This window comes from Amia ocellicauda, chromosome 12 (genome assembly GCF_036373705.1).
Source record: "Amia ocellicauda isolate fAmiCal2 chromosome 12, fAmiCal2.hap1, whole genome shotgun sequence".
In the NCBI taxonomy this organism is placed as follows: domain Eukaryota; kingdom Metazoa; phylum Chordata; class Actinopteri; order Amiiformes; family Amiidae; genus Amia; species Amia ocellicauda.
The window spans coordinates 30191764-30219714 of record NC_089861.1 but is presented as its reverse complement, the minus strand read 5'-3'; the positions used below and the strand labels follow the sequence as shown (position 1 = coordinate 30219714).

Sequence of the window (27951 nt, the reverse complement as noted above, 5' to 3'; positions counted from 1 at the left end):
CCAAGGGCCCATTTGCTACCTGCCACCCCACTATAGCCCCGCAGCCCTTCTTCAATGACTGTGTGCAGGAGCTGTGCCAGGCTGACCAGGTCAGCGCACAGCTTTGCCTCAGTCTGACCGCCTACACTGCTGCATGCCAGGAGGCTGGGGTGAAGATCCAGGCCTGGAGGACTGAAGCCTTGTGCTGTGAGTCTCCTGGTCTTAATGTTGCCTCGAGTTTGCCTTTACCCAAGGTGACTGCTGTGGCGTAATGAATGCTACACTTTGAGAATGTAATCTGCAAGGTGCTGCTTTTCTAGGTGGATTTCTAAATTAAAAAAAAATATATATTATTCAGGACTTGTGGCTGGTTGTGCCAGAACTGGCCAACCCTGGTCCTGGCAAGCCACAGTGCCAATTATTGGCATAATTGGTCAATTTCCATTGCTCATTTTGTGGGAGAATTGGGCTGTCCCACTTGATTTAGAGGGCTCTGTTATGGTTTAATTGAAATGGCCAGAAAATGGCTTTATTGGGCATTGGGCATCGTTGCATAGACCCGCTTGTAGCCCAAGGTTGTTTTTTGATGTGCCCATCCCCCCTCTCAAAACGGGGAAACAAAACTTACGGTCTGATGCATCTGTACCTATAGCAATTTGCATGTCAGTTCTAACTTAACCAGACATTATTGAAGTCCTATTGTGTGACCCAGCTTATTGTCCTTAAATTTCTCCCCCCCCCCCCCCCCCCCAGCTCTGGTGTGTCCTTCCTCGTCCCAATACAAAATCTGTGCCCAAAACTGCCCATCCTCCTGCGTTAAACTGGATGACCAGTGCCCACAGACCTGTGCTGAGGGGTGTGAATGTGACCCAGGTTTGCAGTTCAGTGGTGATCGTTGTGTTGCCATCCAAAACTGTGGTTGTTCTCAGGGTGGACGATATCATAAGGTATGTTTTCTTGGTTGGCACCCCCTCCCCCCACCTTGTGTTCAGCATCCAACTTCCCTTTTATTAAATGGATTTTCCTCCCACAGCTGTTTTGAATTGAGGATATTTATTAACTTGGCCTGACCTCAATCCTTACTTTGTGCTTTTACACTTCCTACTTTTCTGCACTTCATTGCTGGAACTTTTTCTCCTACACCCAGCAGTTAACTAGGGAGCGAAGGTTGTGCACTAAACGGATAATAGATTAACTAAACCTCTTAACCCGTTTCCACAGAACCCCCAATCATTTGGATTTAACTTGAATCCATGGGTGGCCATTGGTTAAAGCAGTTGTCAAAATCCTTTGGTTATTCAGAGCTCTGGGGCTTCTAACTGACCAATGTCATTGCTTACATGGAATAATGTTCAGCTAGAAATGTCTGGGCTTCTACTGGTGGAAATTGCAAAGATACAGGACTGCAGCTGAAGTGTGTTTCTAATGTGGGATCTGTGACTGTTTTGATGCGTACTAAGGGTGTTTTCACTACTCTTTTTAAAGGATTAAAATTGGTCCTCTTAAGTAAACCAAAATGTGGACCAAAAGAAATTGACCCAGGCCCCTGATCTGTTTCTGGTCCAGTTCTCAGTCCACGCATTACTGTTTCTTTAGCAGACACCCTTATCCTAGGTGACTTTTTTTTACATTTTTACCCATTTACATTTCCTGGAGCAATCGGTAAAATACCTTGCTCAAGGGTACAAACAGTCCTCTACCTAGGATTGAAAGCCCTGACTGCTACTCCACACTACTGCCACTTTTAACATTTATTGTTCTTTGGGTTCCCAGACCACCAGTGTATAAATGGTGTCTCTGTAAGGTGTTGGGCCACCACGAGCCGCCAGAACAGCTTCAATGCTCTTGGCACAGATTCTATGAGTCTCTGGACTCTACTGGAGGGATGATCACCATTCATCCAAAGATATTCCCTCATTTGGTGTTTGGATGATGGTAGAGAGTGCTGTCTAACACGTCGGTCCAAAATCTCCCATAGGTGTTCAATTGGCTTGAGATCTGGTGACTTGGAAGGCCTTGGTGATCACTCAGAATAACTTTGTAATGATTTGCACTGACCCTTCCCTCTAAGGGGACAAGTGGACCCAAACCATGCCAGGAAAATGCCCCCCACAGCTTAAGAGCCTCCGGACCCCCCTCACTGTAGGGGTCAAGCGGTCAGGCCTGTACTGTTCTCTTGGTGTCTCCACATGTCATCCTTCACCATATTCTCAACAAGGGCACATCTTTTTTCCACATCTCTGTAGACCAGTGCCTATGGTTTTTGCAGCACTGAACTATCCAATGTGCATTTGTCTTTGTAATGAGGGGTTTATACACTGCAACACTACTATAATATCCTTCTGTTTAGTTTTTCGACACTGTTCTTACTGACAGTCTGATCACGTCCTGCATTGACATTCTCAGTCACCTGGGAAAGAGTTGCTCTTCTGTTTTTCCTCGCATATTGTAGTAATGCACAAGCATCACAACCATAGAATGGGTGCTTTCAACCACAATTGCCAACCCTATTTACTGATGTCTTTCCCATAGATCTAAATGCAGATGTAACTTTAGTCACTGTTCCTATTGAAACACTAGCTAGTTGAACAGTCTTTGTGACTGAAGCTCCTGCCATTCGTGCCCCAATAATTACCCTCTTTCAAAGTCATCCTTTTCCTCTTGCCATCTTGATCCAAAATCGAGGTCAACTAGGCCTGCTCATAATCTTTATACATGCCACAGAGCATGATAGGATGTTAATTGCAGATTGTATCATGCAGTACACCTGTTTGGAGGCACCTGCATTCATTATGTTCCTCCACTAATCGGGTTTTTCCTTTAAGTGTGTGTCTTAAGAATTAATTGACCTAAAACAAACGTATCCATAGTCCTATATTAATGAGAATCATAACAAAAAATGCTATTTTGGTTATTAACATTTAAATACAGCTCTGGAAAAAATTGAGAACACTGCAAATGTAGAGATGCCGATTTAAGACATGTATGGCTGTCATTCCATTCTTATTTTTATTTGGAATTTGGGAGATGTCAGCAGTTTATAGAATAAAACAAATGTTCATTTTACCCAAACATACCTATAAATAGTAAAACCAGAGAAACTGATTTTGCTGTGGTCTCAATTTTTTCCAGAGCTGTATTTTTGTATTGCACTGTTATAATGAAATTACGGTATTTGATGTAGGCTAACTTCATATTTCAGCAGGTAATGAAATTATTTTAAAAATGGTAAAAAAACTAAAAGACTAAACTTGCATGTTATTGTGTATTGTGAGAAACGATCTTTCATGATTTGCCAACTTAGGTTATCGGCTCACAAGCTGTGAATCCCCAATACCGAGGAAGACTGGCCTCTTCAGTCAAGAAGTATGCATAGATCAAGTGATGTACAAATAATTCTCCACACCAAAAGCCTTGGTGCGTGAAGTACAGATCGCATGTTCTGTGCACAATCTGCTGATTGAATTTGCCCATTGATTCCACATCCAGATGCTGCAGAGGACAGATATGGAAATCTTATGGTGGACTCGTCATTGTAGTTCAGCATGAAACAAAGTAGCAAAGACGCAAAGTCTAGCAAAGTCACTGCATTGTGATACAATTAGGGGAAACGGGAAAAGCAGTTTGGATTTGTTTTTGACTATTGAAGAACCCAGTCTTCATGCACAAAGGATAAATGGATTGAGGTCAGGTCTCTTGCCCTTGTAATGTTTGTGGTTGTCTTCCTGGGGGGAGGTGTTGGATGTGGAAACCAAATGGCTTCCTTTTGATACATTTGCAAAAGGTCCGCTCCATGGTCAGCTTTTACAACTGTCAATCAATCAAAAAAAAAAAAAAAAAATTCCTGCCAATCTGGGAAAGCAATGAAGTTCACAAACTTTTAACAAACTGCTCTAGACCCTCTCTGTCCTGTTTTGATCCTTTTATTATTGACAGGGTAACTCTCCAGTATCCCAAGCCATCACTTACTCCGAGCAGCATCTGGCATTTAACAGGCCGTTAACACTTGTGTAGTGTTGTAGACTTGTTCAGATCTCTTGGTAGTAGTTGTGGGAAAATCCCTCAGTGGGTTTTCCCCCTCTTGTGGTAATCTCTGGGTTGCATCTTGATTTTTATCACAACCTCCATCTACTTCCCTGCTGTTCAGTTAGAACTGTGACCTGTGATCACAATGGAGAAGTACAGAACCGGTTAGTTTTGTAAATTACATGCGGAGATTGGAACAGGGCTGGGTGCAGATTCCAATAGGGCTGCGCGGCACTGCTTGCAGCAGTAACTGCTCTCCTGACTCGTGTCTGACTAATTTCAGGGAGACAATGGGAGCCATGGTTACACAAGACTTGATTCTAATGGGCAACTCCTAATGCACCTTGGTGACTGATTTTAAACTACAGGATTACCAGTTCTTGTGACAGTTCTAGTCCTGAACGATTAATCCAAACAATGGGTTTCACAACTAATTGTTTCTGAATCTAGAAGAAACTGATTTGTTGAGTAATCAAAAAAAAAAACACTACTCCCCCTCCCCTTGAAAAACAAATTTCTGCCTCTGACTCACTCCTGTCTCCTGTTTGTGCAGCCTGCTGATGTGGTTTGGGAAGAAAACTGCACCAAGAAATGCACCTGCTCGCCCTCTGGTGGCTTGGAATGTGAAACTGCAACCTGTAAACCAGGGACTGAATGCAGCCTTCGAAATGGGACACTGGACTGTTACCCGAGTAAGACCACCCTTTATTAGACTTCCTCTCCTGCAGGGGCTCGTGGTGACTGAGGTAGCCTGCACTCGGTTATCACATGCCACCTCTATAAACTGATCCTTTGATAGAGATTGTAATGTTATCACTGATTGGCTCTTGATATTCAATGTGTTTTCTGGGCCAGGTTGCTAGAAAAGGTTGACTGTTTAGAAATGTGGTGATTTTAAATTGTTCTAGAAGTTTCCTGATCTTTATAACCTCCCTTTTATGTAGAAGGTCTAACTTTAAGATGTAAAGGGGTTGGAAAATGTTGATCAGTGCAAGAATTTGGGGTTTGTAAAAACAAATTGCCACCGATTGTGCAATGAGAACTTTCTACACATTCTGGCACTGATCAACATTGTCCCATTTATATGCATTGCTTTCAATTTAAAGTATTGTAATGCATTTAAATGCTTGTGGAAAAATACATTTTACCTTGAATTGAGGTCCTTGTGACCTCAGATCTCAGTGCTAGGAACCACTGCTGCACTGCATTGCATTGTGGTCTAGGGCTCCTGTGGCCGTGCAATGTGGTCTGACACTTTGAAATCTTTTGTCTCAGTTCCTGCAAGGCTGCCTTGGATATTATATATTTTTTTTGCAACTAGTGCTCAATTGGTTAGTTAACCTGGATATTAAATCTATTAGATCCGTGATATTTAAAGGTCTATTGCCTTTCTTTGCAAGAATGATTTTGATTTAAGTGCTACTACCTGTAGCACAATTTGTAGACCTACTGTAGGTTTTGCTCATCTCTAAAGTCATTCTCTAACTGATTTAACTTGACCTGTAGGCTTGTGCTCAATTCCATAACTGCTACATGTAATTTTAACCTTATTTTTGGTTTAACTTTTTGTGGGTGGCAAAAAGTCTGTATATTTAATCCAAGATCCTAGCTACTATGAAACGATAAGCATCTCATCTGACCAACTTGCCTGTAAACTCCAATCTCCATTACAGGGTCTGGCAAATCCTGCACAGATGTATCCTGCCCAACCAACCACCAGTGCCAGATTTTGAGGGGCCAGCCAGTGTGTGTTCAGGAAACCTGGCGCACTGCAGAATGCTGGGTCCTCGGTGGCCCTTACTACCACACCTTTGATGGCCTGGACTTTGACTTCCAGGGGAACTGCACCTACATCCTGGTCCAGAAGTGTGGGCAGGGCGGCCCAGCACCATTCTTCTCAGTCCAGGTGACAAATGAGCACCTGCCTGGCAATAATCGGGCCTCCCTCAGTGCTGTGCATGTCATGGTGTCTGGGGACAATGTCACTGTGCTGAGGCAGGAGGTCGGCTTTGTGAGGGTAAGATTTTCTATTTCGTTGCGTGGGGATTTTGGTCAGACTGCATTTGTGCAGGTGTTGGCTTATTGTGCTGTGGTTTATTGTAAAACTACTTAATTGCCAGATTAAGTTAGTTTGCTCCCCCCACCCCCCAGCAAAGACCTATGTACAAATCCTGAGGCCTACAATAGTGTTTTGGGCTGTTCCACTTACTGTAAAGCACAGATGGTCCTGACTGTTCAGAGTTTGGAAGTTCTTATGACATTTGTGCGGTTGTGAAGATCAGCCGATTTATAACTATTAATCTTTACAACTGGCGATACTAATTTGGTAAGTTTGGTAATACTTTTCTCCCCCTTTCTCTGCCTATTAAGGTGAATGGCCTGAAAAGTCCCCTGCCCCTCTCGCTGTCATCTGGGGGGATGAGGCTGTCCCAGAGAGGGTGGTCTGTGGCTGTGGAAACTAACTTCAGCCTGTCTTTGTTGTACAACTGGGACCAGCTCGTGGTGGTCACTCTGCCTAGCTTCTACGCAGATGTCTGTGGGCTGTGTGGCAACAACAATGGGGACCCCAGTGACGACCTGGAGACTCCCGACGGCTCCCAAGCCAGCATCCCCGCATTCAGTTGGAGCTGGAAGGTTGACAACGGGGACCCCTCCTGCCAGGCAGACTGCAGCGGCCCCTGCGTGTCCTGCAAGCCCTACATCGCCAGCCGCTACTCCACAGATTCATTTTGTGGCCTGCTAAGCTCCAAGGATGGGCCCTTTGGTGGCTGCAATGCAGTGGTTAACCCCAACATCTATGACAAGATCTGCGTGAACGACCTGTGCATCAATGATGGCAACCAGACCTTCCTCTGCAGGGCTGTGGAGGCCTACGCTGCCGCCTGTCAGATAAAGGGGCTCGACACCCTGGACTGGAGGAACCGTACTCGGTGTTGTAAGTATTGGAGTTGACGTATTAAATGGGCCTGAATATAGGATTATAGTCTAGGGTGAACTTTTGGTATTAATGTTTTGTTTTGTTTTAAACGCTTACTAAAACATCAGGCTAACAATTTAACCAACCCTTCGAATCCCATAACAAATTATAACCCATCAAACTAATTCAAATTTGAGAACTTTCTTCCCCCCCCCCCCCCCCCCCCCATCTCTAACTCTAGACCTGCAGTGTCCGATGTTCAGCCACTATGAACCCTGCGGCTCTTCCTGCACAGCGACCTGTGCCAACCCTAATGCCCCCTCCGGGTGCCAGTCCAGCTGTGTGGAGAGCTGCCAGTGCGATGTTGGTTTTCTGCTCAGCGCGGATGAGTGTGTGCCCCGGGGACAGTGCGGCTGCTCCTACCAGGGCTCCTACTACCCAGCCAACTACACTTTCTGGGCGGATGACCAGTGCCAACAGAGATGTACTTGTGACCCCCAGACTAACCAGCTGACCTGCACCCAGTCTTCCTGCAAACCCCTGGAGAGCTGTGGGCTGGTGGGCGGGGTGCGAGGGTGCCAGGCCATTGCAGTACAATCTTGTTTGTCTGAAGGGGGAAGGCACTATGTCACCTTCGATGGTCTTGCCTATGACTTCCAGGGCTCCTGCGTTTACCACCTGGCAGTTCTGTGCTCCCTCAGCACCAACCTGACTGCTTTCGCAGTGCAGATTTTCAAAGGGATTGAAGACACGGCTGCAGTCACAGTGATCATCCACATGTACGGTGTCGCCATGGAGATCAGTAGTGACCGTAGTGGAAAGATCAAGGTAGGCCAGATAAATTGCCTACTGTCTTGCCAGGGTATAAAGGTTACCTTTTTGAAATATTGAATAGAATAAGGGGAGGAGACATTGAACAACAGGCTGCTTATAAGTTTACTTCTCTCTTTCAGGTGGATGGTGTCTTCAAAGACCTGCCCTACAACCTGAACACAGACCAGGTGATGCTGTACGACACGGGGCTGCTTGTATTCATGCAGACTAATTTTGGCCTGTCTCTGACCCTGGATGTACACAACCGGCTTACCCTTGCAGTGCCCAGTGTGTACTCTGGCTCCCTATGTGGACTGTGTGGGAATTATAATGGCAACTCCACAGATGACCTGACAACCCGAAATGGACAGCTGGCTGCAGACCCGTTTGAGTTTGGGAAAAGCTGGAAGGCACGAGATGTGCCGGGCTGTGTGGACGGCTGCAAGGGCCCCTGTGCTGTTTGCAGTGAGACGCAGAAGCAGATGTTCTTGGGCACTGGCTACTGTGGGAAGCTTACCGACCCCGCGGGGCCCTTCAGAGATTGCCATGGCACAGTGGATCCTGCCAGGATCCTTCAGAACTGCGTGTCTGATGCCTGTGTGCACAAGAGCATCCAGTATGTACTGTGCCAGTCTTTTGCCTATTATGTGGCTGCCTGTCAGGATCTGGGAGCCAAGGTGTACAAATGGAGGACTTCATCATTCTGCAGTAAGTATGGGGGGGTGGGGGGTTATAGTAAAGTCCGTTTTAGATTTTTGTAAACTTAATAGATTTAGCTGTGTGTGTGTGTGCGCGCGTTTGTGGTCCCATTCAGCTTCAAGCCAAGATCTCTGGCACACCTCCGAGCTCCACACAGCCTCCACAGCAAAGTGATAATTCTGCTATGCCCAAATTTGGAGCACCGATATTGGCATTTGATTATCGGCACATTCCTCTTTTTTTGTTTCTCAAACTATTGGCTATATCATTGGTTAGTCTGCACAGAATAACGATAACAGTGCTAATGAGTCTGCTGTTGGATAGCGAGGCTGTTTTGGTATTTTTACCCTTTTGAGTAGCACATTCTTATGCCCTGCCCACCTTGGGCCATCTGGAAAGGGCCGTTCTCATTTCATCCAAATTTGTATGATGACAATTACACAGTGAGACATGAGCAAAAATGTTCATCAGACTTCAGACAAATACCAGTTTGGTTTTTCAATTATAGTGTGTGTGTGTGTGTGTGTGTGTGTGTGTGTAACTATTATGGGGTTTTAGTTTTCTGCTGGTAGCTTCTGAATCCAGTGATTCTCCCACACAGCAGTGCCACATAAACAACTGAGCAATTGATAAACCAATACAAACCAATAGCCAATAGTGTTTTTGAAAGATGTGCTGCATTTGAGCATCTGTATACCTCTCAAACAATGTTGGATAAAACTGAAACCATACAACTTAAAATCCTATATTGTGTGTTGGCAAATATGCGTATTGCAATACTTTTTAACCTATGCATTTAATGTGCAAAGCTATTAATCCTAGTTTGGGCTTTTCTGCAGCTCAAATATGCTCATAATGGTTCTGGATGGCTGATATGGGTTATGACCTACTTTGTGTTGTGCAGAAGAAACACTAGATGGTGCTATTAGTGCATTACTAGGCTTCATAAATGAATTGAGGCATTAATCTTGTATCCCTTTTACTTGTGATTTAAATAGGTCTGATTGAACACTTTCAATGCAGTGGTTGAATTTTAGGCAATAGGGGTGGTGGGAAACTTAATAGTGCCATTGTTTTGTATGAACGTTCTCTAAAGGTATGAGTAGGTTAGCTCAGCTGGACCTCTTTAGACCTGTACTGTATGTTTGAAACAGTCTTCCCTCTGCACACTGTAGGAGGTCATGCAGCTGCTGGCAGTGTTGGGCGGATTTTACATGGACTATATAATGGAAGATGGTCAAAATGTGTGAAAACTTGGTAGTACTGTAATTTGTCTAATCATGATCAACTATGCAGAATATTATAGTACAGGTTGCCTAGTTTCATTTGATAGTTGTACTCCATAGGTCCATATTAAAAACTTGTGCATTTAAGAAGCTCCAACCAGGTGAAAATGGGGCAGATCGTATAGGGTTAATTTCTTGGCAGATGGACTAACCTGATTCTTACAGGTTACACAAGCATTAAGAGTGCAGCAATACAATTCAAACTCCAAATTAAGCATTAATACAAAGGATAAATAAAAAAATTTAAAAAAGTGCTGAAGCATACATCCTAGTCAGGACTGGCCCTGCCCAATTTGGTGCCCTAGACAAGATTTTAGCTGGTGCCCCTTTTGCATCGCAGCTAATTCCACCACCGATCATTGTGTTCATACACTCACACAGAAACTGCATAGCTTTGTCTTTGAGATTTTCTTTATTTTGTATTTGTTTATTTCTAAAATAAATGGTATTAAGGAAACAAGTGATATAAAACTAAGTGTAAATAAAATATAAATAAGAGTATTGCACAAAAAACTATTAGACACCTTAGTGCAATATGCATAATGTAGCATTGTTCTACATCCTTACTCATCTTGCCGTTCTTGCAGCAAACAAGTGACATAAATAAGTGTATGGTTCATGCAGTACACTTGAAAGAAAGTGTATTTCTCAAAATTGTCATAGGTTATTCCCCAAACAGCTGAATAGTCTTTCCAACATTCACTAATGCATTTAAGGTAAAAGTAACTGACATTAACTCTAGTTAGCTCTTTAAATTAGAGAACGTTACTAGTATTGTCCAAAGTAAGCTTTCTAGTAGTAACACTGCTCAAACGGTAACAGTTAGATAAGCAACTAGATAAACTATTCATTCATCACATCCTCTGTCCGTATCCTGTTTTTCCTCCCTTCTTTTGTTTTTCTTCCCTGGGCACCTGAGGGCTTTGGTCTTTTTGACATAGTTTGAAGTAGTCTGATGCTAATTGATCATGTTTTGCGTTCAGTGTCACTCACTATTTCACATAACTGAACTCACCCCCCCCACTATCCAGTCAGTCTAACTATGAGAGCGGTGGGGGGGATTGATGCGCCGTGCCGGGGTCTGGCAACACGGAAAATGTCCTAATAAGCTATGTAGTTATGTTGTGGTGGCTTTCGCTTTATCGTAATATTTTGAATTAATATTAAAATACGATTAGTGAAAAATGGTAAAAATAAAAAATAATGTCCCTATGGATGGATGGATGGCGCCACTAGCATTTGCCCGTTACGCCTATGCCATGGGCTGGTCCTGGTCCTAGTTCAGGGGTGGCAAGTGAAGACCTGATACAGTGAAGTCCTCGGAGAGCTAAAGGGAGAGGGCATCATGATCAATGCGGCAGTGTGGGATCTGTTCTGATCGAGATTACTGTCCCAGCCTTTGCAATGGCTTAAAGGCTAGCCTATCAAGTCTACTGGTCTACTTCTTGGAACTGGGTTTGAACCCTTGGTTTAACAGAAGAGTCTTAGTTGCTCTGCCCTGTACAGGATTAACCCCAGTCTCTCCTCCCTCCTTTTCACAGACCTGGCATGTCCTGTGGGCAGCAGCTATGCCCTGTGTTCAGATTCCATCCCTGTCTCATGCTCCAGCTTCCCGTCCCCGGTGGCCATGCCCTGCCGTGAGAACTGCCTGTGCAACCAGGGCCTCCTGCTCAGTGGTGGCACCTGTGTCCAGCAGTGGCGTTGTGGTTGTCTCCATGATGGGTATCACCAGGTCGGGAAGAGCTTCTACACTGCCCAATGTGCCCAGAGCTGCACCTGCAAGCTGGGTGGGAAGGTGCAGTGTGAGGCTTCCCCATGTAACGGCCATGAGGAGTGCAGGCTGGAGAACGGGGTACTGGGGTGCTATCCCCATCCACGGAATGGTCAGTGTTCCCTCTCCGGTGGGGTGCACCTGGTCTCCTTTGATGGTCATGCATTCGACTTGCAGGGAACGTGCTTCTACACCCTGGCTACGTACTGCCCTCTGGAAGCAGAAGGGGGCAGCCTGCAGCCCTTCTCAGTCCGCGTGCGGAGCAATAAGTCTTGGCAGGGGAGCAGAATTTTGGGGGACACTGTGGTGGAAGTGGAGGTCGGAGGAAGGAACTACACTCTGGTCACTAGACTGGATGGAAAAATCAAGGTATGCATCTCCTTGAAGATAGATAGTTTTGCTCTACTGTACCTAGAATGAAGGTGAATTCTGGATTTAATCTTGAATAGATGTTGAAGATGGTTGCGTAGTGTACATCCTAGATCTGACTGGACAAGTGGGTTGGACAGTAATGGAGATTTAAGTTCTGTTTTTGTTTCCCCCCCGCTGTGCTTCATGACCAAAACTGCTTGCATCCAAGTTTCAAACTGAAATCAACGTAGACTCTGTAGCGTAAGGTACACTTATACATTTCAATTAAAGAAGTGAATTTATACTATCACCTTATCACGAATCCTGGAATCTTGTAGAACTCAATTTCTGTAATAATTGGACGCAGACACCAATTCCAAAGATATATAAATTGTCAAATTTATTCAAAACAAAGACTAAATGTAGCACTACACTAATTATACAAAAGGAAAAAACGAATTAAAATTCAACTCTAGATCAACAAATCAAAGACAAATCACTTCCGTGACCAAATCAAAGACCATGGGATCGCATATGATAACACGCAAATCGTTAAACAAAGGTTATAAATACATTGACTACAATACCGGTTAGTAAGATGAAGGTGAGTCTCTCATTAGTTAGTCGGACATTAAATAACTACGCAGGTTAGTATTTGTCAGGTAAATTCTCGTTATATATATCAGTCTCATTTACGTTTAGGTGCTGAGAAAGATCCTATCATTACTTGTTACCACAATTTCCCTTAACTGATGATTATTCAATGATTAAGGATAGGCAGGGCCACCAATAATCTGGTGTCTATTAACTTGTGTCAATTTCAGACTAAACAGTTAAACGGGAATAAGAAATTTCTCGGCATTGACAGATTTTATTTCTAAAATTATCAACAAAACAGTTGAATGCAACACATTTATATTTAAGAAAACTAAATATTCCACATTCTAGAGTTATGAATCACAGATTAACATTTCTAATTGATTTCTCAAATGTCATGAATCATGAACTCCAAACTGTTAAACTTATCTGAACTTCGTCGCAGAGAGGCCTCTCTGGCTTCGGGCTCAGATAACAGCACACGGCACGAGGTCCGTGTGGTTGGAACAAAGGCAGTCCGGTTCGGCTTTGTCCAAGAACTTCCACTCAGTCGATGCACCTGGAAGTTGGGGTTTCGTGAATGTAGAGTCTTTTCCAAACCGATTTTCCACTGGTTTGAAGGCTCCAAGGTTGTGCACAAAATCTTCTTTGTAAGCAGGGTTCCACCGTAGTTACTTGAAGACAAAGTCTTTGAGGAAAGCAGGGCCCTGTTTGTTCCAAGGGTCAAGTTTCTTAAGACTCAAATAGCTATATAAATGACTGAACACTTTCGTATACAGTCGACTTAGTCAATTGTCCAGCTGTAAAACTCCACTGATCAGGTGGGCACAGGCGTGCATGCGCGGTCTGTAAAGTTCTTTATTTAAAGGACTTTATTAAAATAATTCTTCGTACGGCTCAATCTCCTTCTCCCAGTTTAACTCTTCTGTTGCCAGCAAAGACTTGGTTGGCTTCTGGTTCCGGTTCTGGCAACAGAGCTACAGGTTGAGCTGTGGCAGTGAGTTTCTGGTTCAGGTGAGAGAGAGAGAAAAAGAGGCCGTGCGCTGTTCTTTATAAGTCTGTCAGATCAATAGGTGATTGGTTCTTGTTTTTGAGATTTGGATTTCGGTTTCAGCCCCCAGTGTCCTATTGGAGGGGGGCTTGATTTATGACTGTCAATCCATGCCATCTTTTGGAAATGCCGGTTGGCCCGGGTTCGTAGCTCTGTGTCTGGATTTCGGCTCTCGTCCATTTCAAATAGTTTTTTTTTATTACCTACAGGCCCCTTTCTCCAGACATCTCATAGCAGGATTCCAAACTATTTGGCCTATTCTCGGTGCCATCCTCCCCAAAACTGTCACTTTGATGTAAACCAGTTCCAAGCTGATGAGTTAAGGAAATCTGATAACTTTGGGGGGGGGAGAGGTCTTCTTTAGATCAGTGCTTCAGCTCAGAGCTAAAATGCTCTTATCAAAATACACCCAACATAACGCTACAACTCATTTGAACACCATTGCTTTCTGGTCTTGTTTCAGGTTGATGGAGTCCTGGAGACCCTCCCCTTCTCAGATGGTCAGATGCACATTTATCGCCAGGGAGTCCAGGTGCTTGTCCGGACCCAGAGCTCAGTGAGCATCCGCTTCGATCTTCAGTACAATTTGGTTGTTCTCGTCCCAGAGCCTTACTGGGCCTTGCTGTGTGGCCTGTGTGGGAACTTCAATGGGAATCCCTCAGATGACCTCCAGCTCCCCGATGGGCAGCTGGCTCGCGATACCCAGGCACTGGCAACCTCCTGGAAGGTGCCAGTACATGGGCTACACTGCACTGATGGTTGTGGAGATGCCTGCCCCCGTTGCGTCCCCAGTGTGGAAACCAAGTTCAGTTCAGACAGTTATTGCGGCTTGATCATGGCATCCAGTGGTCCCTTTGCTGCCTGTCACCCCACTGTGCTCCCACAGCCCTTCTTCAACAACTGTGTCCATGACCTGTGCCAGGCTGGTGGGGCCTCGGGACCATTCTGTGGCAGTCTGACGGCCTACACTGCTGCCTGCCAGGAGGCTGGGGTGAACATCCAGTCCTGGAGAAGTGAATCTCTGTGCCGTGAGTAATGTTCAAATTAAATGGAGACCAATGCAAAACTGAGAAATATCTGCACCCTTGGTCATTGTGCAAGACCTTCCTGATGGGGAGAGGGTCCACACATGCCAGCCTAGTTACTTTTGTGACGTGTAATGTCCAAAACTACACAATCTCCTAACATATGCCGACTGAGACATTTTCTTGAACTGCCTCTTGATTTGCAGCCTTGACATGCTCGGAGTCTGGCCGCTACAGTCTCTGTGTGGAGCCCTGCTTGTTTGTGTGTGATGAGGTTGGAAGCCTCCTGGACTGCCAGAGCAACTGCACCGAGGGCTGTGCCTGCAGAGAGGGCTATGTGTTCAACGGTGACTCCTGCATCGCTGTGGAGGAGTGCAGCTGCTTCAAGGATGGCCGGCGCTATGAGGTAATGAACATGGAGGCCGGGTGGACAGCGTCTCTCGCGGAACCAAGTAGTTTCCTTTTCTTGGGATAGGTGCATGTGGTGTGGTACGGAGGTGACCTTTGCCTTTCTCTCCCACAGCCTGGAGAGGAGCGACTGCTAGATAACTGTACTCTGAGCTGTACCTGCAGCCCTCCATTGATCCAGTGCCAGCCCCACACCTGCTCAGGCTCTCAGACCTGCTTTGTCCTGAACGGCACTATGGGCTGTCACTCGCAAGGTAGCACAATCCTCCGGTCCAATCCTCTGTGAGGTTTGGATGGTGTTGGCGAGAAGCAGTGGAATTTCTGAAGTTGCTGATGCTTCATTTCTGGGGGGGGGGTTATTTTAGTTGCAAAGTTCTTGCCTGTTTTGGTAGGCCGTGACCCCTTGAAGACTAAGTTGTCTGATCGTAACAAATGAAGGGAAAGTCCTAAAAAGGTCAGACTGGGTGCCTAGATTTTCCAGTTATAGTTGCACTGTGCATTTTAAAGGCAGTTCTCCCTTCTGTAAAAGGATTAGAATATTGCCTTTTAGTGCCACCATTGTCTTCCATTGCATACTCGGAATGCTAATCCCCCTTGCCCACACATTAATGTAGCAGGAGGGGTTAACCGGTAATGCCTACATGTCCATTTGAAATGTATTGCAACAAATCCTTGATTTTTATGCAACGCAGATCCATGCAAGGAACAATGTGGCCCTTCCCAGAGCTGTGAATGGACAGAAGGCAAGCCAGTGTGTGTGGACCAGGCCTCAGGCACCTGCTGGACCTGGGGAGACCCGCACTATCACACCTTGGATGGCTGGGACTTTGACTTCCAGGGCACCTGTGCCTATGTCCTGGCTGCCACCCAGCCGAATGCTCAGGGGCTGGAGCCCTTCTCAGTGTCGCAGAAAAACGAGAACCATGGCAACAAGCTGGTGTCCTTTGTGAGGGAGGTGTCTGTCACCGTGCGTGGCAAAACAGTGTCCATAATCTGGCAGGAGCTCGGCACAGTGAGGGTGAGGGAGCAGGGGGCTGGGTTCTGGGCTGCTTGTGATGGGTGTCAATTGTAGCCCAGGGCTTTGTTAGATTTGTAAAGATACCAGATTCTTGGCTTAACATGCACTGAATAACCCTGCATTCCTGGTGCCATGTCCTTTTATCTCTATTTTCTGGTTTGGTGAAGCAGGCCTGCATCCTATTCTCTGCGTTGTGGTTTAAAAATACAGGTGTCCCTCGTATTACACTATTTAACAGTTTCCCAGAAATTCCTGTGTAAAGTAAAATCACTTAAAGTGAATTGATTTTAATGTGTGTAAAATAGGAATCTGTTCCAGTTTTAATTTAAAACCTTTTTTCCTTCAATCCATTTTCTCACTACCTTGAAGGCCGTGGGTCGGTGTACTATTTTGCTCCATTGAGGAAATGGTCAAGAGACTGCTGACAGGCAGCATTTTATCTCTCCCTATAGAGTTTTGTAAATGGCCAAGGAGCTTTGAATATCTCCAACTTTAGTGTTTCTCTCCCTGTTGGCAATGTGCCATAGCTTTTGCCATTTAAGTTAGACACTTAGCCTTACTCACTACATTTACATACATTGCACACATTTAAAGCTAAAATGCCATGTGATGCTTTTTGCTCTACAGCTGTAGAGAAGTTGGGTCACGTTTTGTGTATCAGATTTCTGCAGATCTGCACAGCTCCACCAATGGGATCAGTGGGATTCTGAAGAACTGTGGAGATCGGAGCTATAAGAATGTGACCTTGCTTCCTGTTGCCTAATCGAGGATGTGCGTGCACTTTGATTTTGCAACTGTTAATGAACCAAACCCAACCACAATCAACCGTGTTATACACAAACTGTATTAACTTTAATGATGCCATTTTTGTGAAATTGTTATAGCAAAAACTTGATCGTGTATAATGAGGGACACCTGTATGTCAAGGGGAAGTGTGGGAAAGTAAAGTTTGTGCACATTTCAATTTTATTCCACATGCAAGTTGAAGACTAATTTGAAGGACACTTAAAATTGCTCAGTCTTCTAAATAAAAAATTTGATCATGTATTTAAGTTTACTTATCCCTTATGCTATAGGGCTAAGGGTGACTGATTTATGGCAACCCTAAGAACAGGGTTGTATTGGCCAGCCTTGATGGTACCTCCCTTCCCAACTGGAACAAATTTAGTTTCTCTTGCATGGAAATGTACACAAGCTACTGTGCCATTGACTAAGACCTGCCATTCTACAGGTAAATGGTGCGATTGCCTACCTGCCCCTCACCCTACTGGAAGGCTTGGTGAGAGTGAACCAAGTGGGGGAAAGTGTGGTATTGGAGACGGACTTCGGCCTGCGGGTGATGTATGACCGGGGCACCACACTGCTAGTCTCCCTGGCAAAGGTGTATCGGGGCAAAGTGAACGGTCTGTGTGGCAACTTCAACGGGGAACCCCTGGATGAGATGAGTGTTGGCACAAAGATCTCTGTGGAGCAATGGGCTGACAAGTGGCGTGTGAATGATGGGGACCAGCTGTGTTGCACCAGCTGCCAGGGTGTGTGGCAGACCTGTGGGCCCAACGAAGAGGCTCTCTATGGCCATAAGCTCTACTGTGGTGCCCTCACCCAGCTCTTTGGGCCCTTTGCCCAGTGTCATGATGAGGTCTCTCCTGACCCATTCTTCAGAGGCTGCAAGTTTGATCTCTGTCATCACAAAGGAGCCAGACAAATCCTCTGCAAAGCCCTGGAAGCCTACGTGGCAGTTTGCTGGCAGAAGGGCATTGTGGTCAAAGACTGGCGTTCTGCATACCGTTGCTGTGAGTATGAGTTTGGTTTACTAGACCACCTTTTGCTTGGCAATGGCATGTAGTCTAGAACCATAGGGGCTTTGTTTTCTTTCAGTCCCTGCTCCTTCATCTCTGCAAAAGGGACACGGTTTTTCCCTTTTTCCAAGGGAACCTACTGGATTCCAAGGTTAGTTTTTTTTTTTTTTCCTCCCTGAAAGTAAAAATTGAAAGGTGTTTTTCTTTTGAGGGAATTGCAATTTTTCTCCCGTTACTTGAGTGGTTTACTGCAGGATTATGGTCAATTCACTCTACATCAATTGATTCAAATTCATCCCCCTTGTTCTAATTTTTCAATGCTTTGAGGGTGGTCTAGAATGTCTATTGCAGAAATGTGCCATCATGCTTAAGTGCATTTGATCTGAAATTGTATTTCATGTTTTCATTCTGAAATGAGGGCTACCCTCTAAACCAATAGAAAGTATTTTGCTCATTTGGTGTCCATTACTTAAGTGATCCAAGGATCCTATCCAGTCTATTTAAATGTTCCCAAATTGTTGTCTTCAACCACATTGCAGGGGAGTTTGTTCCAGATTGACAACTCTGAAGAAGTCTCTCCCATTTTTTTTATATTAAATGCCCTGAAGCCCAATTTCCATTTGTGTCCCTGACCGAAGTTTATGGTAAACCATGACATTGAGGTGCATTTTTACTGAAAACTTCTTTTTAATTTTAAAATCTTTTCAAAATCTACTAACGGTAACTAAAGTAAATATTTGCTGAAGATATAGACTGGATGTCAGCAAGGAAAAAACTCTGCAAATGACATGCAAGCTCAGATCACCGTAAATCTAAAAGTGAGATTGGGGGGAAAAAAAAATAAAAAAATCCTACATAGTGTTTTGACTGATTTTCATATTGCAGTTGTAACATATGCAGTAAATAACAAGAGGGCATTTTTAAACTGGTTAAAAAAAAAAAAAAACTTTTCAGAGAAAATAGTTTCCTGAACTGTAACCTGCCACTGTTGGATCAGCAGTATTGAACACTTAGGAGTTAACTAAAACGCAATCCACCACCAATGTTTCAGGTAGAAAGTCTTCATTGAGACGTATCAATGCTGAAACCATACAACTAATATACAAACGTGCTCAAATTTGTTGGTACCCCTCCACAAAAACCTAAATCACTTGAAAATGACAAGTATTTGGCATCCACCATTGTTTATACCATATTTAATAGAAATCAGACTTTTTGCTTTTGATTTGTTTTTCAACATAATAAAACAAATGGCATGTACCCATTGATGGGACCCTCAACCTAATATTTTGTTGCACAACCTTTTAGAGGCAATCACTGCAATCAAACATTTTCTGTAGCTCTCAATGAGACTTCTGCACCTGTTAACAGGTAGTTTGTCCCACTCTTCGTGAGCAAACTGCTCCAGCTGTCTCAGGTTTGATGGGTGCCTTCTCCATACTGCAAGTTTCTGCTCTTTCCATAGATGTTAATTAGGATTCTGATCAGGACTCACAGAAGGCCACTTCAGAACAGCCCAATGTTTGTCCTTATCCATTCTTGGGTGCTTTTAGCTGTGTGTTTTGGGTCATTATCCTGTTGGAGAACCCATGACCTGCGATGGAAACCGAGCTTTCTGACACTAGGCTGTATGTTTCAATCCTGAATGCCTTGATAGTCTAGATTTCATTGTGCCCTGCACAGATTCAAGGCACCCTGTGCCAGGCGCAGCAAAGCAGCCCCAAACCTTAACCGAGCGTCCTCCATTTTTCACTGTAGGTTTGGTGCTTTTTGAAAGCTTTATTTTATTTTTTTTGTCTGCGAACATAGAGCTGATGTAACTTGCCAAAAACTTCCAGTTTTGACTCCTGTCCAAAGGACATTCTCCCAAAAGGATTGTGGCTTCTCAATATGCATTTTTGCAAGTTCCAGTCTGGCTTTGGTTTTGTTTCAAAAGTGGAGTCCTCCTGGGTCGTTTTCCATGAAGGCCACTTGCATTCAAAAAGCAACGGATGGTGCGATGCCTTCACCTTGGAGTTCAGCTTGTATCTCTTTACCATTCGCACTATCCTTCTGTTCAACCTGGCATTGATTTTCCTTTTGTCGCCATGCCCAGGGAGGTTGACTACAGTTCCATGGATCAGGGGAGTCTCTAGACTTCAGGTTTTAACCGGGCTTGATCCCGGTCACCCAGTGCTGACTGTGATTTCTCCGGTATGAGTGGGGGTGGGTGCTAATGGTGATTTATCTGATACGAGGGGGGTGGGGTGCTGACGGTGATATCTCTGGTACGAAAGTGTGGGGAAGGGGGGTTGGGTGCTAATGGTGATTTTCATATTCTGTTTTTGCAACTTGGTATAATATAATCGCGCCGTTATGGGAAAGGAAGCCCAGGTCTAACTATGCCAATGCCATGGACATTAAACTTCTAATATTTACATAGAAACATCAAGCTGTGTGGCGATGACCTTTTACCATACTTGTCCATTTTCTTTCTGATCTCCTCAGACAACTCTCTTCTTTGCATTCTCTGGTCCATGTTCAATGTGGTGCACACAATAATACCAAACGGAAAATTGACTACTTTCCTCCATTTAAATAGGCTGACTGATTACTAGATTGGAGACATGATACTTATTAAAGAAACTAGTTTGGAATATCACTAATACAATTATTACAATAATTACAAATGTGTCCAGGCCATTTTAGAATATCTTTTGTAGAATGAGCAATAATGCATCTCTTCATAGCTTCTTTGGTTTATTCTATGATGTACCAAAGGCATGCGAGTATACATAATGCAGTAGCTTTTAATTTAATAACATTTCAGGAGGAATTAAGCATGATTTCAATTAACTTGTAAGGGTACCAACAAATCTGAGCACATCTGTATCAGTTGACAAGGGATTTCAGTAAGTCACAGGCATAAAATTAATGCATGGAATCGGTAAAAAAAAATTGAAAAACTGTAGAATAAAGATGAGTTCTATCAGTGCATATGTGTAACAATTTGAGAGCCAATTTGAGGGATCCATGCTAGAAAATTTCTTCTGCATGTGACAAAAGAATTGGCAAGTATATCAGTAATTGGGAAATTTTGCTCCAATTATCGTTATTGGTATCGGACCCCACGTATCGGTTGTGCTATAATTGTAACCTGCAAATGCCATTACATTCTGATGTGCATCATGCCATGTATTTTCTAATTCCATTCTCAACAGGAGTTAATGTTAAATAATGAGATGCTACCTGTAGTCCCCTATATGAATGACATGAGTGCTGAGCCCCCAACCTTATCAATCTCTCCCGATCTACCCTTCAGCTATTTCCTGTCCTCCACACAGTCACTATAATGACTGTGGAACAATGTGTCCCCCCACCTGTGGTGTCCGGGGCATCGCGACCTGCGTGAATGTGTGTGTGGAGGGCTGCTTCTGTGATGATGGGTACCAAAAATCCCCACTTGGTTGTGTCAATCGGTGTGGCTGTACCTACAATGGTCAGTATTACCAGCCTGGGGTGTCCTTCTGGAGCCCTGACAATTGTCTCCAGCACTGTGTCTGCAACCCAAGAAACGGATCGGTGCTGTGCAAAGATAGCCGCTGCACTGCCAACCAGAAGTGCATGCTCTCTGGGGGCATCTGGGGGTGCTATCCAATCCGCTTCAACTGCACCATCATGGGTAGCTTGCACTTTCTTGCTTTCGACCATCGTGCCTTCGACTTCCAGGGCAGTTGCTCCTACCGCCTAGTGGGTGTCTGCTCCCAGGATCCCCAGCTCATTCCCTTTGAGATCCACTGGGGCAACAACAGCTGTGATGCCTGCCTCCACCACTGCAGCAGCTTGAGTCTGGAGGTTTACCAGATGCTGCTCAGCATTCACAAGGACTCTCCTCGCAGGGTGCAGGTGAGCTGGGTCTGTGCTGGGGACTTGAATTGCTCAAGATCTGAAATCCTATTTAATTTGCATAAAGTTTCTAATGCTGTAGTGCTAGCACAATCTTTAAATGGGCAATTTCTGTCAAGCTCGTCAAAGTAGGATTTTTAGGCAGCATCACTACAAACACTATTATACCAGAGTTATATTAATGTTCATGTAGAACTTCCTTGCCATCTGTCTTGCCTAGGTAAATGGAATCCACAGGACCTTGCCGTACAAGTTCCAGGAGAACAAGATCATGGTCTATCACTCCCCTTCATCTGTGGTGATGGAGACTGACTTTGGCTTGCAGGTAGTGCTGCACTGGAGCAGCACACTAACCGTCTTCCTGCCCAGCACCTACAGTGGGGTGACATGTGGCCTGTGTGGCAATGCCAACAGTGACCCCATAGATGATCTCTTGACACCCTCTGGAATGCTGGCCCAGAGTGTTGAGGAGTTTGGGTGCAGCTGGAAGGTGGCTGGTGTGGCAGAGTGCAAGTCCCCATGCACCTCGGGTCCCAAGCAGTGCACTATGGAGGAGACGCAGCTGTTTGAGAGAGGGCTCTACTGTGGGGTCCTCCTTAATGACATGGGCCCCTTTGCTCCTTGCTTCCAAGTTGTGGACCCTCTGCCCTACTTCCACAACTGTATCAATGATGCATGCAGCTATGGGGGCCACTTCACAGCACTGTGTAGCTCCATCGCTTCCTATGTGGCTGCCTGCCAGGCTGCCAAAGTACCTGTGAGAGAGTGGAGGAGAGACACCTTCTGTGGTAAATTTAACTTGTATTTGGGAGAACCGCAGGGAGGGGTGCACAATTCTATTCAAGCTCTCAAAGACTCCATGTCCTCTTGAATCTCTAAGTTGGTTGCTAAGTGTTTCTGGGAGGTGGGGGTGAGGGGCAGGGGTGTAGACATGTTTAGTCTATAACTCCAAGGCTGTCTACTTCCCTGGTGTAGACCTGCAGTAACTGTTTGGTTCGACTGGGGAGAGTGTGGGTGAAAATGTAACTTGCAATTCTATTTTCCCTTATCCCATTCCAAGGTGCTATGTGTCCTGAAAACAGCAAGTATGAGTTGTGTGGATCTGGCTGTCCTGAAACTTGCTACAAACTATCCAGCCCAGAACACTGCAGCGCCCCCTGTCAGGAGGGATGTCAATGTGACAACGGCTTTGCGCTCAGCGACGGGCAGTGTGTCCCGATCTTGCAGTGTGGATGTGTGTACCAGGGGCAGTACCATGCCCAGGGGTTGTTTTACCCTGAGGGTGGATGTAGGCTGCTGTGCAATTGCAGTGAGGGTGGAGCAGTCCAATGTACACAGGCCAGTTGTGGGTCACAGGAGCGGTGTGCATTGGAGGAAGGAGTCTGGCAGTGTGTGCCTGTGGGTTACAGCACATGTCTGACTTTAGGTGCCACTGGTTACATCACTTTTGATGGCTACAGCTTTGTCACCCAGGGAGTCTGTAGCTACATACTGGCCCAGTCCAGAGAGCCTGGCCTGGCCACCTTCTCTGTGCTGGTTAGGATGGAGAAGGCCAAGAATGAAGCCCCACAACTGAGGGAAGTGGTTGTGTTGCTGGAAGGGAGCATTGTCGAGATCCACTATGCAAGGTTGTGGAATGTCAGGGTGAGGTTTTTTCCTTTGATTTGATTTTTGGTTTGATTTAGATTTGCTGCACCCACTGGTTATATGAACAGTGTGCTGCTTGGTTATTACCTGGAACTTGCTTTGGAGGGAAATTTTACTTTCAGTTGCCAGAACATTGACAATAGGCAGCCAGGGGTGTTACAGTGAGTAATCTGTCCAGGATTTGGTGATCGATTGCCTTTAGATTGACTTGTGACAGTTCGGGCATTTCTATGAAATGCATGAAAGTCTGCATCATTTGGTAAATTCCTTTTATAAACCAGTCAGTCTTGAATGCATCAAATCTAAGAATTGGTGCCTGCAAAGGAGTAAGCTGGAGACTCCATCCCACCCTTGCTCATGAACCTTCTCTTCTGTTCACTTCCAGGTTAACGGTGAAGATTTCAGCCTACCCTGGCGGCCGCAGGGAGGGGAGATCTGGGCCCTTCAAGAAGGTGGCTACAGCAGTGTCATCCTGCAAACTGCCTTTGGGCTTGAGATCCGCTTCACGTCCACCCGCCTCCTGTGGCTCACTGTCCCTTCCACCTACCAGAACCACCTCTCTGGCCTGTGCGGGAACTACAATGGCTTGGGCTCAGATGACCTCGTGCTTCCCAATGGGATCAGGGCTCCCAGTGTCCCTGCCTTTGTAAGCAGTTGGACACAGGCAGAGGAAGGGCAGGTTTGTGATGGCTGTGATGAGGACTGCCCCCAATGCAACACAACCCAGTTGGATGAGCATAGCGGCAAGCTAAAATGTGGGATGCTGACCTCGGTGTATGGCCCGTTTAGCACCTGCAGGGTGCTAGTGGATTCTCAGCTGTACTTTAAGCTGTGTGTGGCGGGCCTGTGCATTACAGGAGGGGCTCACGCAGTGCTGTGTCAGGCTCTCGAAGCTTATTCCTCAGCCTGCCGCTCCAAGGGAGGCAAAATTGGCCAGTGGAGAGAACACTTCTCCTGTTGTAAGTAACTGAATACAGAATGAGGGCATGGTTTTCAAAGTCTAAATATTTTTGATCTCTTGTGTTCCAGCTTGCATGTGGCGTTCTGTAACTTTTTTCCCTCCCCCTGTCCTCCAGCACTTTCCTGTCCTGATGTCAGCAGCCCCAGCTCCTGCTTGGGCTCCTGCTCCCTGTCCTGTGCAGAGATGATGCAGCCTCCAGTGTGTGGGGAGGGCTGTGTGGAGGGGTGTCAATGTGACCACGGCAACCTCTTCTCTGGCAAGGAGTGTGTGCCCATAGGCAACTGTGGCTGTGTGTACAACGGCAGATACATCAAGGTGGATGGTTTCTGCTGTATTCTGCAGTACATTGTCAAAGTTTTTGAAGTCCAGTCTTAACCAGACTTGTGTGCATCTCCCACAGATGAATGAGAAGCTGTACAACGAGGACTGTACCAAGTGGTGCTGGTGTCACCCTTTAGGGGGTGTGCTGTGTGAGCCGGTGGCTTGTGGTCCAGATGAGACCTGTGCTCTGAGGGATGGGGTGCGAGGCTGCCAGGCCTCAGCAAAGATGTGCCACCTGCTGCAGGGCTCCTTGCTGCACTCCTTTTATGGGATGCAGATGTCCTTGACCCCTGGTTCCCCTTACGAGCTCTCCTTCCTCTGCGACCCCACCGATGACCGGTGGTTCAGAGTTGTGGCATACAGGGGCATCTGCGGTTTCTCTCCTGGAACCACGTTGCACATTTTCCTGGGTCTCGTAGTAATCGTGACTCAGAATGGAATCGTCAAGGTAGGGGAATGGGTGGGTCTCCTGGTAGTCATCCTTCTCCCTTTCCATAAGTGATCTGCTAACCTAATGGCCACTTTCCAATAACAATCGTACTTGAGTTTTGAAAATCCTTCTCCCAATTAACTGCAGCCAGCTTGGATCAATTCTCCTGTGTTTCCCAAACCACGTTGAGGAACTGCAGTTGAAGATGATTTAAAAAAAAAAAAAAATAATAATAATAATAAAGTGTAGAATCACAGCCATACGACCACCTATAGAGATGGAGAGGTTTATGCAGTTCATGCATGTACTTCCAGCACTGCTCTCTTCATGGTAGCCACAGACCCCTCATGACTGTGCAATGCTATTGATGTAGGTCTTGATTTTAAGGTTTCACATGTGATGCATTTCCTCATTAACTTGTTTGCTAGCATTACTTTTGGGAAATGTACCCTCAGTCCTGGAGAGCTGCAGTACAGCAGGGGAAACGGTTTCATTCGGCTTGTGTGTGTAATCTGAAATGTCATTCCAATATCTAAATAACCTCACATCTGAAACATACCACTTCTGGCAGATTCTTGCAGCACAAGCTTTTTTTTTTTTTTTTTTTGCCAGGTGAATGGGAGGCAGGTGACTCTACCCCTCAATGTCACCCCAGAGATTTTTCTAGGCCAGGACGGCCAAAAAGGGATCGTGGTCAGGAGGGGCTCGGAGGTGGAGGTCCGGCTGGATTTTGGTAGCGATACAGTGACACTGCAGCTCTCCCCTTGGTATGCTGGCAAGCTGTGTGGAGCCTGTGGAAACCACAACCCCTCGGACGACCTCAATGAATCGGTAGAATCCTGGGTTGCAAAGAAATTCCCTGGCTGGTGAGTTTGGTTTTGGTTTAATCAACTTTTGTACGGCTTGTACATTTTGCATCCAACTTTCAAATGGTGACTTTTTTTTTTTTTTTTTTTTTGCAGTGATATTAATGGATGAAGTGAAACCCAAGTTGATCTTTGACATGCTCATGCTGCTTTTGTTTTTACTATATGCAGTAAACAGTTTTTCTTAATGCTTTTCTCTGGCTTTTATTAACTTATGAACACTAATTCACTTGGACCCTGAATAAATTCCAGCTCTAAACCTGACATCCTATACTATTTTATGGAGCTCTACCAGGTGAATGAAGATCACACGGCAAAAACAAGCTGGTCTCTAAATCGGTCAGTCCTCTGACTTTTCTGGTAACTTCTGGTCAGGGATTCATTCAGAAGGGTGTACTTGAATTCCTTACCTAGATTTGGGAGCATCAAATTTCCCCTCCCCCATTTCCTGTAATATGGATGCACTGCCCTGTTGACCAATAAAATAATGAAACCCTCTTCAGCAGATCTAGCCTTGGACCAAAACTGATACAAGCAGGTTAAACAAATTCCACGGCAGGCTTGTTCTACCAACAACTGTGAAATGCAAGATCCACCCACTTGGTGTCTACCTTCGGAGTCATTTGGGAATTGCCTTGTTGCTCACTTGCGCCTACACAAACCGTTCCTCTTCACAAGCTGGGAAGAGTTGACAAGTGTCAGCCGATTTTGAAGTTTATCAAGGAGTAAATGTTTGCTTTCCTCAAGGGTGGTGACTAGGAGAATGGGGAAATCAGTGTTTGCATTGCTTTGTGTATAGTAATTTGACTGAGGCTTGTTTGTTTATTTTGAGTCTGAACAGTTTGTTTTGGCATGATTAGAATCTAATTTAATGGATTCCAGCCTCCCTTTGCACCAACAAAACCCAGCTTCTAAAACCCTGTCGAATTTGTCTAATCAGAAAGTCCAGATAAGCACTGTGTACTGAAGAGGAGGAGGGCTGGTATGTGTAAGGATTAGGCATTTGTTACTTGTGGGTTCTCACAGAACCTGGTTCCAGGTTTGGGTCATGTAGAGACTTCTGAGGCCAGGACTTCCATTCAGTTTGGCAGACTTGAGTTGATGCTGGTAAATTTGAACTTTAAGTGGTGTTCAATGGTCTTTCAATAAAAAAAATAATAAAAAAAAATCTATTCAAAGCTTTCTTCCTCAAACAAAAATCCACTACTAACATGCATGCACACAAGGTAGCAATTTAAAATCCTAACCATGCTGTTGAAATGGACAAGTGTGGACAATTATTTAGCTTTTTGTATCATGAATTTGTATTCCCCACCCTATCGACCAAACCACTCATCTCAGAAATAATTTTGAGAAACTCAATGTCTTCCACTGTGCTCAATGTTCTTTCATTTCCCAGATGTAGGGGTATCCATGCTTTTAGTGGAAGGACTCTGCTTAATTTAACTTGTTTCGTGGATTAACCATTGATAGTCACAGATTTACCAGTTCTGTGGAATAGGATGTACAACCGATATAAAACATGCATGTCCTGCAGTTTTATAAATAGTTGTCCGATGACTTCCAATGAAGCTTGTCAGAAGGGTAGCTGGGTGGAGACTTGGTTACATACAGCTGGCAGGTTGTTGGGAGGAATCCTTTAGACAAAGCTTTTCTCTGTGTTATCAGAAGTTCCACCTAATGTAAATGCCAAAGGCAGAAGTAAAGAATTGGTTTTCTGGAATACTGTTGGCACTGATCCCAGCTGCTTATCCTGTCCAGCTGGCACACATCTCTGGAGTGGATCATGCAGCCCTATTTACTAGGCCAATGCTCAGTGACCTAGAATATTGCAAAACTAACATTTACAGCTATACCTCAGTTATGGCCAACCTTGGTCACGGAGAGCCACAGTGTCTTCTGGGTAATCACTCTCCATCCCCGTTAACTTCTAAAGGCATAGATATTGGATGTATAGTGCTCGCCTGTTTATGGGCACTTTCTCCATGTACCTGGACTCCATAAACCACACTGGTGTACCTCCCTCCATTTAACCAAGGGAAAGGTGACCGATATGCAGTGATGCTCTTGGTGTGACCCGAACAAATCTCTAATCAGCTTT

General features: G+C 45.0%; 2 protein-coding genes across 2 annotated transcripts; both read left to right on the top strand.

Moving 5' to 3' along the window:
- The first annotated feature begins 5968 nt into the window (after positions 1-5968).
- Positions 5969-8608, top strand: LOC136765041 (IgGFc-binding protein-like). The gene is made up of 5 exons (XM_066719516.1): positions 5969-6022; positions 6376-6940; positions 7164-7750; positions 7876-8443; positions 8550-8608. The coding sequence occupies exons 1-5, from the start codon at positions 5969-5971 to the stop codon at positions 8606-8608; spliced, it is 1833 nt and encodes a 610-aa protein (XP_066575613.1).
- A 2659-nt stretch (positions 8609-11267) lies between these two features.
- Positions 11268-26038, top strand: LOC136765040 (IgGFc-binding protein). Its single transcript, XM_066719515.1, has 14 exons — positions 11268-11860; positions 13954-14518; positions 14722-14921; positions 15039-15177; positions 15616-15941; positions 17173-17734; positions 20997-21625; positions 21846-22413; positions 22686-23269; positions 23658-24231; positions 24349-24548; positions 24634-25002; positions 25597-25850; positions 25947-26038. The coding sequence occupies exons 1-14, from the start codon at positions 11348-11350 to the stop codon at positions 25960-25962; spliced, it is 5499 nt and encodes a 1832-aa protein (XP_066575612.1). The 5' UTR covers positions 11268-11347; the 3' UTR covers positions 25963-26038.
- The last annotated feature ends 1913 nt before the right edge of the window (positions 26039-27951 follow it).